Here is a 16,975-nt window from a genome sequence, read left to right as displayed (position 1 = left end):
CTCCCTGGAAAGGTAGTGGCAGCAGAAAAAGTAGATAAGTTTAAATTAGAATTAGATAGGTACCTGGAAGTTATGGAGATAGAGGGATATTGGGATGTTTATAGGACTTTTAGGTAGCTTGAGCATTGATGGGTGATTGTGTGCGTGTGTACGCAGTGCTGTTGGTGGGGGTCTTGTCAAGGGGGGGTTGTGTGGTTGATGTGTGTGTTTTTAACCAAGCCCATGCCCCCTCCCCTGAGTGGAAGAAAAGATTTTTTTTTAATAATAATAATACAAAAAATATTTTTAAAAAATCATAAAACAACAACAAAAAACAGACAAACAAAAAAAATTATTTCATTAATTAAAAACTTTTTTTGCATCTTCCTTGGATCTTGTGTGGATGGATTTGTGTGTTGTTCGTGCAGGCATGTTGGGCTGAATGGCCTCCACCTGTGTTGGATTGCCTTGTTTCCTTGTATGTGCAGGTTTATTCAAACGGCAAGAGGAGCAGTGCAGATGGCTTTCATAAATTTTAAAGGATAAGTTCACTGATGTTTCGGGTTTGTCTCGATTGATCCGATTTGGGGAGGTAAAGGGGGAGAAGGGAGGTTTGATATTAAAATTCTGGACATTTTGGATTTACAGTATGTTCCCATAAATATGTTGACAACAATATAACATTTCTTCAAAAACTCGAACCTCTTTGTTGTTGTGAAATTGTTATTTCATAATACCTGAGAGATGTTTCTGCTCTGCGCAGGGATTGAAGAACCAAACGATGGTAAAGTTGAACATCGTCAGTTGTCCTCCTGTTACGACTGTCCTGATCAAGAGGCCAGACCTGAAATACCAGCTTGGTTTTAGTGTACAAAATGGCATCGTGAGTGATTTGCAACCAGTTCATTTGCCCCTCTTTTTCTTCCTCATCACTCACAAATAAGTGTAAATGAGGGCTGCCTCTGAAGCTCAAAGCCAAGAAAAGGAAGTAAAATGTAATTTATAGTTGAAGGTTCTTCCCTTCCCAAAACAGTTTTATTCTTTCTCTGAGGTTCATTTGCTTTGTTTTGATTTGCAAGGATGTTTGTGGAGCAGATGTAACAGACTGAAAGGTTTTCTATTTCTTCTGCTGTTCCGAAGTAACCTGTTCCTGTGATATGAGCCTTGACCTATTCAAGATCTAGTTGTAAAAGGATACACAAGGGTCAGTACAAAGTAATGCCTCTTATTTTTCAGTTCATAACCAAAGCGTTATAGGAAAGCTACATGAGATCACAATGAAATGTTTGTACCTCCCACCCATTTTAAGTTGAGCGGCACTGTGATCGGTCACATGAAAGCATCACACCACACTTTCAAAATGGCTGCCCCACAAGATATATGTATGAAGCAGAGAACAGTTGTTGAATTTCTTACTGTGGAAGAGGTTCCTTCAGTGGATATTCATGGGCATTTAGATAATGTGTACGGCGATTGTTCAATTGATATGAGCACCGTTAGATGTTGGGCATCGTGTTTCAAGAGCGTGGAAACCGATAACGATGAGTGTCAAAGTGGTTGGCTTCAAACGGGAGTAACAACTGAAAACCAGTCGGATTGTTGTGCTAATTGAAGTGCATTGCAGTTGATGGAGACTCTGTGGAAAAATTACTTCATATTTACCACATACAGTACATATTGAAGGTCTACACCCCCTTTCAAAATTTTTGCCTTTTGTTGCCCTGTAGCCTGGAATTTAATTTCATGAAATCAGACTTTTTTCACCTTTAGTTACACATTAGTAGATGATAAATGGGGTTTCTGGGACTCCCATTCAAAAGAATGGGGAAAAAAGGAAAAACTTTCTGACTCAAGCCCCAAAGCCCAAAAGAGCAGACTGTTTATCTTCCCACCTATCCCCTTCTCTCCCATACAAGCAAATGTAAAATTGAGACTATGAAAGATTGAGACTTATTGATTACAGCACTTCTTCCCTTTCATATTTTCATTCCTTCAAAGAGCGAACCAACGAATATTTGCTCATGTTCTACTTTAGGGAATAACTTAATTTTCTTATAACATTCATTTCCATCGAGTATATTCACAAAGAATAACTTGGAACTTGGTTCTTCGTATAAGTGTCTTTGTTGTGCAGAAATGAAATGACAAACTTCTCTTAATGCTCTTGTTTGACCACCTCCTGAGCCACATATCATTTTGAGATTGTAGTAAATTGTTTTTCCATTGTTCAATTGATAACCATCAAATTTTTAAGTCCATTCAAGGATATTAATTTTTTTTCTTTACATCCTCTAACTTATTTGTAATTAAATTTATCCGCTTATTTGTTTTATCTACTTTTACCCCAGTTATTTCTTCAATAAGATTTATTTGATATTTCTCACATTCTTTATGTTTTCCATTTAAATATCAAGGCTGATTATATATCCACTTTTTGGTTTGGTTAATGTTTGGTTCTATCATTTATAAATCAGTAAAAAGACGGCGTTAGCTTGTTAAAATTCCCAACCCAATATCTCAACACTTATACTTATAACCAGAAGGGAGACTATTGATTCCATTCTCTAAAATATATCTTTATCATCAAAAGCTCCAAATGCTTTCTTATTAATCTCTTCTGTATATAATTGATGTTTATAACTTCTTATTGTATTCATTTTTCTGTACTCTTCCTTCTTTAAGGTTAAACAGCTGTAATAATGTTTAAAGTTTATTGTTTCCTTGATTATATTTTTCTTTATTCCCTTAAGCTTCTTATCACACCTTTTAATGTTATTATTATCAATATATGTGAAAGCATTCGACTTTGATCTCAATCCTATAAATTCACTCATGACCTTCCCACCCAATTCATCTTTAAACTTACCGATAACCTTTTTATTCTTTGATGAAAACAACACATCACCTGACTTATAATTACTTGTATAATATTGTTACGAATTCCGCCGGTTCGACTGCCACGCACGAACGCTTACGACCCAACCGCAGTCGCACGTCCGCCGAAAACCAGAATTCAGTCGGAGCTTCCGGACAACTCTGGAAACCTGCTACGGGTGCCTTAACGCACCATAAATTGCCAATGTTCTGTCCACGCGGTACAGGGATAATCGCCGAATCTCGATATACCTAATTATCCGCGCAGACAGAAGTACCGAGAATTTATACCTCGACGGAGCTTGAGCGGGGCGTGCCGTTACTGTACTCGCACCGTGCTGACCCGAGCGGTTATCACCAAGGTCCGTCGGACCAAATGACCACTTTTATTGGCTTTAACAGCCTGCTAATTTCCCGAACACAACGTGGAAGTCAATGGGAGGAATGGACGCAACGAGCAGGTTTACATTCAACAATGGGGCATTTATTAAACAAGCAATCAATGGGGGAAGGGGACATGACATGAGAAAAGCCTACAGCCAATGTATAATCAATTATGTACAGGCATGCACTTAAATCATTTCTACTTATAAAGATAAGGCGCCACAGAAACAGACTTTCATACAAAACCCAGAAAAGAAACGGGCCCGTGAGCCTTTATTTGGACCCGGAGCCTGGATGACCGAAGGCTCGCGAGAGGCCGGGCAGGTTACCTGGCCGCCCCTGGTGACGGCTCGAAGGCCTTCGGGTCTGCGACGCGTGGTGTCTCTGCCTGGCCCTCGTGTCACAGCACGCTAGTCGCTTGAGCGGCCGGGCGGCTTAAGCAGCTGTGCGAGTGGCTTGAGCGGCTGCTTGGTTCTCCTTGGTGGTCCGGCTCTCGTCGCGGCCTTTTGTCGGGCCTGGCCGGCGACGCTTTCGGAGGAGTGAATGGGTTCTTGGCTCTTTCAGAGTTGATGCTCTTTAATGACTCGTCTACTACCTCAGCCACGCTGCTCGACCGCCGTCACGGCCGTTCGTCCGGACCACCAAGCTCCGCCACTGCCGCTGGCTCTCCTTGCCCGGACTCCAACGACTCGCTGGACTCCACCGCAGCTGGCACTTTGGCTTCTCCTCCCGACTGGCACTGACTTCCGAAGCCGCAACTTGCATTGGTTCAAGACCCCTGGTGTGTCTGCTTCTTCTCCCGACTGGCTCTCCTCGCCCGGCGACTGCTTCTCCTCGCCCGGTGACTTCTTCTCCTCGGCCGGCGACTGCGACACGACACCGACTGACTCTTACTCCTGCGCGGCGACTCCTTCTGCGTCGAGCTCCGCCCTTTTATCGGGCTAGGCGAGCCGCCCCTTGAACTCTCACCCGAGGCCGGGGCTCCGCCCATTCTTCACCTCCGACCTCATCCCACGAAAGCCTCGCTGGAAACCCCTTGTTCGACGTCACGAGATTATTTCGGGAAAGCCGTCCTGTGATCCGATTATGCTAATCGGGTCGCGCCGGGGCGCCTGGTGGTGTTGTTTGTTGAGGAGATGATGGCGGCCGTTGTCTGCTCGCGTTGTAGGAGATGATGGTGTTGCGATGTTTGAAATAAAAGATGGAGAAAGAATAATGACTACCTCAAACATTCACAGCCCGGCACACGAACAATACCCTTTACACATCGGTGGGGGGTTCTAACCTGAAAACACAAACTTATCGAAATAACTGATCTCCGGGGAACCTGTATGATGTTTTGTGAATTTCCACAACCGCAACAATATATATATATATATATATATATATATATATATATATATATATATATATATATATATATATATATATATATATATATATATATATATATATATATATATATATATATATATATCCTCATATACATCACTTGTCTTAATTTCTAATATAAAACTATCTGTATCCATATATAACAATGACATTATCCTAATACTTTGATTTTAAATTATTATGGTAATAGTCATACATGAACGACTTTGACAAGTCAAGAATTGATGTTCCTATATAAATAGGTTTATACATTTCAATACTCTCTTTTTTCAAATGAATAGCACAAAAGTTCTCTGAAAACACCTCCGCTCACTCAAAACTTGGTCTGTGAATTAACTTTGAAGCCTGCTTCCAAGATGTAGCAAGTCATGTTTTGTCGATTCCTAACATTTTCCATAGTCTTTCGAAATACAGCATTATTCATTAATTTATAAAAGTCCTTCTCAAAATCTGTTTTTGCTTCTGTTCTCCTTTTTGTATTGAAATCAATATACTTCTTTAACCAATGACTTTGTTTAAATTTCAAAATCCTATGAATTTTTCTCACTCTCAACCCAGCAGATAAATATTGTCTCAAGTTCCTTTTATGCAAAACATAACTTTCTTTATCACTTAACGTTGGAAGTAGTTTTTCTGTAGATTTACCTTTTATATTAAATGACTGTTGGTAATCAGGTAACCATTCTTTTCTTAGACTTTCTTTATCAGGGGCATAAGGTAGGTCTTTATGTTTGTGATGAAGTTCTTCTGGATATTTTAAATCAACCTCAAAATAATATCCAACTTCAGCTTCATCCAATTCTTTTTGAGAGGAGACAACAATGTCTTGTAAAACTTTTTCATAATGTTTTTCTTTAACCCATTTAAGTTTTCCATAAGGTAAAGATTGAGACATAGCCCGCCCATACAAATTGTTAGCATCATAATAGATCAGGTAAGAGTTGTCCTCATTCTTATTATAATCAGGAAGATATTTGTTATTTGCTTTAGCATATCTCTTGGAACATACTTGAGATATTCCTCCTCTTTTAGCCTTCTCTATCATAAAAATCATTTCTATATCACAGATTAATTCCAAATTCTGTTTTTTCATTTTTACCCATCAGCCCAAATTGGGCTAAAAAATGTGTATTGTCGTCACAGGCGTTGTCCGGGCGTCCGTCTGTCAACTTTTGGTTTCCGTCAATTTTGAGGAGAACGCCTTGTCCGATTAAATCCATTTTTGCAGGTTGTGTTGGGGTTGGGTAGAGGAAGGTTCCTTTCGAAAATAGGCTCGCTGCGATTTTTTAACCCCTGGTGTCCGACCCCCCCCCCCCCAACGTGCTCTAACTGACTGCATCATTGTGATATCACTGCTTCCTTTTACAATGCATGGGCTGAGGGGTTACGCCCGCTATGCGGGGCTATTTTTAACATAGCACTCCAAGCCAAAGCCGGTGCTGTGTAATAGTGAGCGGGGTCTAATCCATCGGAATTTTTATTATGACAGACTTCTCAAAGTTTCAAACACATCAGCCAATAACAATGCATCAGTTTTATGATACAAATCATGATATTCTCCCAGATTCTTTATATTAAACTTCTCCCAAACCTTTTTAGCTTGTGTATAATCTCTATTGGAAATATGAGTTTTATTCAACTTGCTATAGAAACTTTCTCTTGAAAGAAGTTGTGTTTCTTTAAACTTCTCAAATGAATCCATGTAGTCATACGGATATATTCCGTTTCGTGATAAGAGATCAATCTCTTCTTGATTTGAGAAATATGATTCAACATTCGGTAAGTTTTTAATATTTGATGCTAAGTTAAGGCCCGGTCACACCTTGACGTTTTAGCCAACGTATGCCGATTTTTGAATTTTTTTTATAAAACGCTGGCACACGTTGAATACGTTATGGGTAAGTTTTGATAACATTGAGAGCACGCTGAAAAACACTGTCATACGTCGTTGTACGTTGGCTTTAAACGTTGTACTTTTTGGTTGTCCTCAAATTTTTTCATGCTTGAAATTTCACGACGTATGACTCACACGTTCCGCTACGCTGGCCACAAGTTGTATGCACGGTCTGCGATCGTTGACAGACGTCAACACATGCTACTTGTAAGTTAATCACAAGTTGAGACACGCCGAGGTAATGTTTAGCGTACCGAAACTTATTTCTAACCTATGATTAACGTGTTGTTGGCACGTTACGCGATCGTTGCCACACATCGACAGACGTTACTTTTAAGTTACTCATAGGCTGAAAGACGTCAGTATAATGGATCGTCCTTGCGTCAGCGTAAAAGGCCACGGCCAGGACACTTATTTGCAGCATTCTTCAAACTTTTCTTCGGCATGACGAGGATGATCACACTTCGATGTCTAGCTTGGCTATGATTCCAATTGTCCATTGGCAGCGTCTATTTAAAATAGTCGAGTTTGAGCGTTTTAACACGTTCAGAAGAAACGCTTCAAATTTCCAAACCCCAGCGTCAAAAAACAAAGGCGAGTGACAGCAATTTAAATCGTTCATTGTAAACAATGAAAATAGCTGAGTGGTACCGTTTAAAAGTCGCTGAGTGTAAAAAAAATCCAATTGTTGAGCGCAAGCGTCTACTTTCAATAGTGGCGTTTGAGCGATTTAGCACGTTCAATAGAAACGATTAAAATTTCCGAGCGCCAGCATCAAAAAACAAAGGCGAGTGACGTCAATTTAAATTGTTCATTGTAAACAATGAAAATAGCTGAGTGGTACCGTTTAAAAGTCGTTGAGTGTAAAAAAAATCCAATTGTTGAGCGCAAGCGTCTACTTTCAATAGTGGAGATGCAGCCATTTAAATCGTTGAGTGGCAGCCTATGAATAGCAAACCCCACGTCACCGGCAAAGATAAACTGCCGCACGATATGGATAAGTTAGGCTATCGTTGGGCATAGTTTGTGAACGCCGGCTACACGATAATTATTCATTGGTATACCGTATCTATAAGTAATCAAAGCGCTCTATGCACATTATTAGTTCATTGTGCATTTGTCCAACCCGTTATGAATAGACCTAAATCGTAAAAACAAGCCATAGCTCATTGTTGAAAAAGCCCCATAAAAAATTAGCCGCGAAGAACTTCGAACAATGGTGAAAAGATGTCTTATCTCCTACCCGTGGACACGCGGACGCTAGGATGATCCATCATAACCCACACCCTCCCCCTCACACTCACCTACTACTGCCAACATGAACAAACTACTACTAATACTAATACTAATACTGATGCTGATACTGATACTGTTACTGCTGACATGGACATCGACTCAAAAAGGACTCGAAAACACTGTTGGGTTCCCCTTTTATGAGCAGCATTTTTATATACCAATTCCCAAAACCGCTGGGAACACGTCTTTATGTGGCAGTTGTAAGCTAGAAACACGTTAATTTTTTTTTTTGTCGACCGGAAGACGTCATTGGAATACGTCTACATACGTCGATGTGTGTTGGGACTACGTAAAGAATTGGTTCAAAGCACGTCAAACATAAGTTAGAAATAAGTTTCGCGTAAAAAAGACATTACCGCGACGTGTTTCGACTTATGAGTAGCTTATAAGTAGCCTTTGTGGACGTGTGTAAGCGTCCACATATCGTGTGTAAAACTTATCCCCATCGCATGCGGAACGTGTGTCATACGCCGAGTACGTCGTAAAATTTTGAACATGTTTAAAATTTCTTGACGTACTCTACTTACTACGACGTATGATAGCGTACTTTAGCGTTCTACTCACGTATACCAAACTTACTCATACCGTATTTGACGTGCCCCATCGTTTTAGACACATTTTTCTTCGGTCTGCATACGCTGGCAAGATCGCCAAGGTGTGACCGCGATGTTGACACTTCCATTTCTACGGCAGTTATGATTCGAATCGTTGTGCGTCAGCCTTTTAATAGGCTACGTCACGACATCGTCGGCGATGCGTGCAACGCGCTATGCCTAAGTTAGACTATCGTTGGGCATCGGTTGTGTAGGTCGACAACAGGTTCAGCATTCGTTGGTATAAGTTATCTATAACACAACGAAACGTTCTGTGTCCGTGTTACCAATGCGTTATACATAAGACCAAGTCGCTATGAATACATCCGAATCTTTAAAAAAAAACATCAAAAGTTCAACGTAAGCCAGCATTTTACATACATTTTAATACGTTGCCATCGCTGGCTAAAACGTCAAGGTGTGACCGGGCCTTTAGATAATGGACTTGCCATAAACTTGTATGTGCCAAGAAATATGATATGGGTTATGGGGGGTGTATGAATTGTTTTTGTGAATGAGATGTATTTTTGATCTGTGTTAGGAATGGCAGAAATATCTCCAGATGTCTTTGAAAGTTCATTTATAAATAGATGTGTGTCATAGTGAGCGTTGTGAAGAAAGACAGGAATAAAGTTTGGGGGCTTGTAATTAAGATTACAACGGAAATGAGCTGGACCTCTGTATTTTCCAGTAAGATGACAATGATCCCCAACTTTGACCTCTCCCTCAATTTTCTCCTCACAAACATGACAGATACTGTTCTTTCTAAATTCCTTTTTCTCTCCCTTTGTTAATGACATTGGTTTATAGGTTTTAACCATTATTTCTCTTAGTCTTATGCAGTCTTTTCCAATCGTCTTACAAACTCCTCTGAGGTATCTTCTCCTCTAATAAAGTTCGAACTTTTTGTATTCATCACCAACAGATGATTTGATATAACAACAGAAACCACAAGGAGTATGTTTTTGATAAGTATTTGTGTATGATTTATTTGGATTTGGAGAAACAGTATCTATCTCTTCAAGGATACTTTCAAAATCAGCAGATATCACAAACGGATGTTTTATAGATTTGTTAAAATCTTTGAATGATATTGTTGCGGTTTTCGCGCCCGCCGGCGTGCGAACGGCCACGTAACTCGAATCGCGGCACGTCGCCCACCGGACGGACAATCCAGTCGTGACCCTCTCGGACTAACGCCGGGAACCAGTCACGGGTGGACCTTTCGGTCTCACCGCGATCGAGCCAATCAGCCCCCGCGTGGGATAGGGTTGCTCGCCAAATTCGAACTACCTAAGTACCCACGCGGAGGGTAGACCGGGCGATCGCACCTCGCCGCAGGTCGACTTCGGACACGGGCCACTTAAGCGACCCGTTCCGTACTATCAGAATAACCGAGCGGTGTTATCGTCGACCTCGACGGTTCGATTAATTATCGGGCGTATTCAGCCCACTACCAACCCTTTACGTGAAGCAAGATGGGGATTCAATGGAGGAAAAAAGACGAAGCGAAGCGGGAAACAGTTCAACAATAAAGCACATTTATTCTCGGCACACGGGAAGCACACAAATACAATTCCACCAAATGCACACAAAAAAGAAAACACAATTCCATTTACACAAAAAAGCAAACATAAAAGTGAAAACACAGTGCAGAGCTAATTCCGACTACCGAGCACACGGCAACACTTATACAATTCTACTTCACAGACGGCGCCGACAACACATACCCAAAACCAAGGAAAGAAAATACCCTCAAGAATGAGGTAGGCCTGGGGCCGAGACCTGGTCGGGCCTACCCGTCTGGTGATGAGACGCGGAGCGGCGATGGCCCCGCAACCCGCGGGCCTCGTGGACAGTGCCTGGCAGGGGGGTGGGAACGGGGCCCTTGGTCGCACTATCTCAGCGCGGGGGGAAACAGGAGGGGGTTGCTGATGCTCGGGGTATAGAGGATCTTTATTATGTGCGACGAGCGTCTCCACCTCGGCCAGGTCGCGCTGCCGGCCTCCCTCGGGCGCGCAGCTCCTTGCACGACGCGAGCACCCTTCGTCCGACTCGCCGCCTCTCCACAGCTCGTCCCCTCCGTTCCGACTCTCCTTCGCCTCGTTCCGACCTTTACGACTCCCTTCTTCCTCGTTCCGACTTCTTACTACCCTTTTACTGACGAACACCGTCCTTTTATCCCCCGTAACTTCGCCTTTGACCCCTCCCTTTGACCTTTCAACTCGCTCCCCATTGGCCCGACAAAAAGTGGGCGTGAAGGCTTTTGATCCACAAATTTGCATATATCGATCGCCCTGGGGGCGGGGCCACCCGCCCCTCGCTCACCGATTGGACGGCAAAAAGTGGGCGTGTGTCGTTTTCGATCCGTTTTTGAAGCAGAAAATCCGTGATTTTGTACACGCTGTTCAACGTGCGCCCTACACGAGTCCAGCATCGGTGCCCATGAGTGGCGCGAGATGACGGTGATGCGATGGTGGCGAGTTGTGACGGTAAAGGTCATGGCGGTTGTGGTGAAGCGGCGTTGTGGTTGGTGGTTGATGTTGTGGTTGTGATGGTGGCGATTGGTCCAAAATAAAGACAGTAAAAGAAAAACGGCTATCCTAAAGAGTCGCAGCACGTATAAATGACATGTATTCCCACTAGACAACGGGTTTGGGCCTAACTACACATGTACTTACCGAGATACCTCACCTAAGGGACCTGAATGGTGGTTTGCGAATCTGGTAACCACAACACTACCCCTTCCCTTTTTACAGACTCGTCCCGAGTCGTCAAATTTTCGTGTGCCATCATGTGTAGTTTTCCCCTAGTACATTTTACCTACGGATCCCTGAGTGCGACATTCATGGTATTCGTGTCCCCAAAATAAATAACCTGAGGGCTGCGTAACTATCTAAACAAACTCACTCACACGGACGACTTAAATAAAATTGCCGGCGCTAAGACAGACATGCCGGGGCGCACTCATATGTACAGTACATCTTAACCTTAACTTACAAATTTTACACTAAACCATGGCCCAGGATCATTGAACTCTGCAAAAAGAAAGCAGTTAGCAGGGAGCCAGGCTGCCCGCATGCAGTCTCTGGCTCAAACAATGCAGGTGACAGGGAACGTGGCTGGCTGCTCACACGCAGTCCAAGGCCTTCCCTTTTGAACTGAACTCAGTGAACCACAACGGTGCTTGGGCTGCACAAACGCAGTCTCCGTGCCAGCTCAAGTGGCACACGCCATGAGCACAACGAATGGATGCATGAACGGTTTGAACTGAATGCAGTGAACCACAACGGTGCATGGGCTGCACAAACGCAGTCTCCGTGCCAGCTCAAGTGGCACACGCAATGAGCACAACGAATGGATGCATGGACACAAACACGGTGCACGGGCCGCCACTGCAGGCCCGTGTTGTAGCTGCCAACAGGGCAGTTCTTGCAGCTTGCAAACTGTTGCCTTGCGGATCCTGGCGCACATGGAAATGAACAGGGGGGGCAAAGCAAAAATTGAACGGGGCTGGTGAACGTGGGCAGTGGGCATGGCATGGCAAAGGTGAGCAGGCAAACACAGCCCGCAGAAGAAGACCGTTGCAGGCAAACACAGCCGGCAGATGAACTGGCCGGCACAGGCCTTGAAGAAAACAGCCAGCAGATGAACTGGCCGGCACAGGCCTTGAAGCAAAACACGGCCAGCCGATGGCACAGGCCTTGCAGCAAAACAACAGCTGCCGATGAAGTTGGCCGGCCTCCGCCTCGAAGAAAAACACGGCCAGCCGATGGAGTTGGCTAGCCTTTGCCGTTCAGTGGAGGTTGGTGGAGGGAGTGCGGTGGTGCTGGCCACTTGGAAGGCGGGCTCGGACCTACCTTCCTGTCTCCCTCCCACCTATCGCCTTTGCCTGTCACTGTACATACCCACTCCCTTAATTTGTCAAACCCCAATTTAGCCCCAACTTATTTTTTTTCTGTTTTTATTTTTACTTCCCCACTATAAATCGTCCCCTAACCCCCTTTATCGTCCTTGTTCGGCTAACCTATTCTGTCTCCTAGCCTACTCCCAACCCCTACGTTCCCTTCCCAGAGGGGAATAAGGGAGAGCTAACGTCCTGTGTTGAGGCCCACCGAAGCCTCAGAATGGCCTCCCCAGAGTTCGGCGATCTAACCCAAAGTGGGTCCAGCGGCCCACAACGACAGCGAGGGGATGGATGGTGCGGAGGGGTACATCTCCTAATCTACCCTAACCATTTAACTGTTAAACTACCCCGGGGCTTTCAACAAGCGCCTCTCGCTTAAACTATTGGTTCTAACAACCCAGATTCCCGTCGCCTGTGTTGGTGTCCTCACAATTTCGGGCCTCGCCCCCCAATTTTCTCTCCGTGCCCTCACACGGTCTCCTGGCTGGGACACGTGGCTCCCTTTGGCAGGCACGACCCTCTGCCGAATCTCCCGCTATGGCACCCCGGGCACTACACTGCCTCCGAGCCTCCCAGCTCCCTCACACCGGGGAGTGCCCCCCATGGCACCTCCCCTGAAACGCACACGTGGCAGGCCGGCCTCCCGGGCCCCTTTCCGAGGGTCACCCGTGCCCACTGCACTGCCCACGCGGCTAATGGCGCCCCGGGCCCCCGCACCAAGCAGGCGCACCCGTGCCCACTACTCTATCCCGGCCCCCCATGGGCCCTTGGCCTACCGCGGCCGACTAGCCTGGTGCCCGGGGTACCCACTCAGCGATACTCACCTTTCGCAGCCACGCTCCCAAGCCCGTCAACAGGGCTCCTGCACCCCTCCAAATGGGTCTCGAGCCTACTTTCCCACCAACAACAAAACGACCTCCATTTTTCAATTTGACTAACCCAGCTAACTCACTTTACTCTGACCCCGGGGTCCCTTGGGCGGGAGTCACTCCTCCCCCCAATCACTCATCGCACCATGCATTCCCCATTCGCTCCACACACACAGACCCGCTGGCCTCACTCACTCAACATGTACACTACTCACAACTCTTCAATACACACACCGCTGAACTCTGCCATCCTTCTAACTACATCCCCTAACTAACTCGTGCTCCCACGTCGTCCCTTAAACTACAGCACGTTCCTTTTAACACTACGTAGCTAAGCTACGTCCCCTCTACACATCCAAAGTCTGTCTCTGTCTCCAAAATAATCCCATTTTATTTCCCAACCTAAATCTGGCTACAATCCCTCTAACTAATCCATTCCACGGACTCCATGAGGACTTACCCCTGCCCCATGAAGTCGGTCTAACTAAGCTAACCCTTCCCCCTAACTAGTTTCCATCCTGTGCCCAGGGATAAGGGGGTCTTCCACCCCTTTCCCAGGAATCCTGTACACCCGAAAGTGAGGCTTGCTTTTCTTTTTTTTTTTTCCCATGCGCAGCACCTGCGCGGCAACTCGCGCTCTTTGCACCTTGCAACTGCCCGTGACGTCATGCAGCTGCACGTGTTCCTCGTCCCTCCTTGGACGGGACCATCCGGCAGAGATACCCCTCCTGCCGGATTCCAACCCCACGTGCAGCCATGACGTCACCGTGCGCATATAAAAAAAAAAACACAAGCCACACGTCTCGAGGGGTTCCCCACGCGAACACATGTGCTTTGCCCGTTGGAGCTTAACACACACGATCGCGTGGAGAACCCGTCTGGTCCAAATCCATTTACCTGCCTAAACTTTGTCCGTCCGCGGGATCGGCAAATCCACCGCGTGCGTTTCCGGACCGGGACTTCACTCTCGCAAGCGAGCACGTGGTGGTCTCGTGCGTTGCACAGCACGAACCGCGTGCTCACTGCTGGGCGAACCCGGCACGGTCCCTGAAACAACTACAGCCGCTACTCGGCTTTCTTTCTTCTGTCGCCTTCGTCGTCGCCATTCAACCCACGCACACCTGCGTGTTACGACGCACACAGTCCACACCATCACATTCACACGGGGAGACGCGGCTGCGTGCTCCCGCATGCCGACCGACATCTCCCTCTCATACCGCTCTCTCACACACACGGTCTCCCTGGCACACAGCGACCTTGCACACGGCCGTTCACTCACGCGTGCGGGGGCACTCACCCGCGGTGCCTCACTCGCACTCCGTGCCTCATCCACACACGCGGGGGCACTCACCCGCGGTACCTCACCCACACACGGTGTGCTGGGAAGCACGTACTCCGGCAACATCGCCACCACACCACTCACACGTGGTGCCTCATTCATACTGGCCGTTTCATCCACACACACGGCCTCTCTCACACACGGTGCCTCATCCACACACGGCGTGCTGGGAAGCACGCACTCCGGCACCATCGCCACCACACCACTCACACACGGGGTCGCTTCCACACACGGGGACGCACTCACGCCTTGCACCACACACACAGGGACAACCACACTGGGGATTCGTGTCCCCACAAGGGTCTCCGGGGCCTCTATACCCCCCAAGCTCTCCGTGCACCTGTCCACAGCACTCGTCCCCTCAACCTCGCAAAACACGACCGAACTCACCTGGTCGTGACTCGCCTCAAGGGGGCATACTCCCTCCCCTCGTTCCTGGAGGAGGCCATCCCGCTGCTCGCACCGGGTCCCTACACGCTCCGCGAGCTCAACCCCATTGTCCTCCACTACATCCGTGTGTGCGTGCGCGTCACTTACCTCGTCTTCATCGTGTAGTCTTCCCTCTATTTTTTCTGTCTCCCGTGTCTCTGCCAACTCTTCACCCTTTACCTCCCTTGTCTCAACTATTATTTCTGTTGTCGTCACCTCGTGTCTCGTCTCACACGTTTTGGTCTCCCCATTTAATTTTTCCCTTTCGGTCATCGTCACGACCCTCGCCCAACACGTTCCACGAATTATTTTTTCACCCGCCTCCACCGCGGGCCTGTTAGCCGTTGCACCCCCTTCCAGCTCGTTTGCTCCCACACGTGGAGTCGCCATTCCCAGCTCCCTGGTCACGGCCTTCATGCCCGCCTGCAGGCATCGGCCCATGTTCTGCGTCTCACCCCGGAGCTTTTTCGTTTCTTCCTTCATGTGCTTGTTCATGCCTTTCATTTCGTTTATAATTTCATTTGCGTTTGTATCCATCTTTTCGATTATTTGTTGTGCATTCGCATCCATCTTTTCGTTCATGCCTTTCATTTCGTTTTTCATTTCATTTGTGTTTGCATCCATTTTTTCGATCATTTTCGCATTCATCTTTTCGTTCATTGCCGCCAGCATGGCGCATAGCTGGGCCATGTTGGATGCACTCAGCTGAACCGTTTTAGCAAGGGTTTTGGTGGAGAGGGGGGGGGAGGTGTCATACACCGCGGCCGCACCCACCTCGGGCCCTGGGTTCAGTTGGGCGAGTCCGTGTTCCTGCACAATCAACATTTCCTGCTCGGGGATTCCATCCTGGACCATGGACTCTACATTATTACACATATACATTTCTAATACCCCCGGCTCCCGCTCGCCTTGAGACGCCATCTTGCTTCTCGTGAAGGGTTAATTTGCTCGCTCGTAATTTGGAGGGAATCGGGGGTCGCTTCTCTCACCCCTGGACCGATTCCCGTAAATTTAGCCGGAGACAGGAGAGCCCGTTTTCCTGTTCTCCGATACCAGTGCCGCGAGGAGGGCGATGAATTTGTATCGCACGACCTGACACCAGTGTTGCGGTCTTCGCGCCCGCCGGCGTGCGAACGGCCACGTAACTCGAATCGCGGCACGTCGCCCACCGGACGGACAATCCAGTCGTGACCCTCTCGGACTAACGCCGGGAACCAGTCACGGGTGGACCTTTCGGTCTCACCGCGATCGAGCCAATCAGCCCCCGCGTGGGATAGGGTTGCTCGCCAAATTCGAACTACCTAAGTACCCACGCGGAGGGTAGACCGGGCGATCGCACCTCGCCGCAGGTCGACTTCGGACACGGGCCACTTAAGCGACCCGTTCCGTACTATCAGAATAACCGAGCGGTGTTATCGTCGACCTCGACGGTTCGATTAATTATCGGGCGTATTCAGCCCACTACCAACCCTTTACGTGAAGCAAGATGGGGATTCAATGGAGGAAAAAGACGAAGCGAAGCGGGAAACAGTTCAACAATAAAGCACATTTATTCTCGGCACACGGGAAGCACACAAATACAATTCCACCAAATGCACAAAAAAAGAAAACACAATTCCATTTACACAAAAAGCAAACATAAAAGTGAAAACACAGTGCAGAGCTAATTCCGACTACCGAGCACACGGCAACACTTATACAATTCTACTTCACAGACGGCGCCGACAACACATACCCAAAACCAAGGAAAGAAAATACCCTCAAGAATGAGGTAGGCCTGGGGCCGAGACCTGGTCGGGCCTACCCGTCTGGTGATGAGACGCGGAGCGGCGATGGCCCCGCAACCCGCGGGCCTCGTGGACAGTGCCTGGCAGGGGGTGGGAACGGGGCCCCCTTGGTCGCACTATCTCAGCGCGGGGGGAAACAGGAGGGGGGTTGCTGATGCTCGGGGTATAGAGGATCTTTATTATGTGCGACGAGCGTCTCCACCTCGGCCAGGTCGCGCTGCCGGCCTCCCTC

At 47.0% G+C, this 16,975-nt stretch overlaps 1 protein-coding gene across 13 annotated transcripts in view; it reads left to right on the top strand.

The window, feature by feature from the left end:
- LOC147015585 (amyloid-beta A4 precursor protein-binding family A member 1-like) overlaps window positions 1-16,975 on the top strand; it is a 210,173-nt gene that overhangs the window by 119,154 nt on the left and 74,044 nt on the right. For 12 of the 13 annotated variants that reach the window (XM_085850478.1, XM_085850482.1, XM_085850476.1 and 9 more), the window contains one exon: window positions 743-862. The exons of the other annotated variant lie outside the window; for it this stretch is intronic. In XM_085850478.1, coding sequence (XP_085706604.1) covers window positions 743-862 — 120 coding nt within the window. The remainder of the gene's footprint in view (window positions 1-742; window positions 863-16,975) is intronic. 13 annotated transcript variants of the gene reach the window in all.

The sequence above is a fragment of the Eptatretus burgeri genome, chromosome 12 (assembly GCF_056783735.1).
Source record: "Eptatretus burgeri isolate ZD-2024b chromosome 12, Ebu_testis_v1, whole genome shotgun sequence".
Lineage (NCBI taxonomy): Eukaryota > Metazoa > Chordata > Myxini > Myxiniformes > Myxinidae > Eptatretus > Eptatretus burgeri.
Note: the sequence above shows the minus strand (reverse complement) of the source record. Positions and strands in the feature narration are given on the sequence as shown.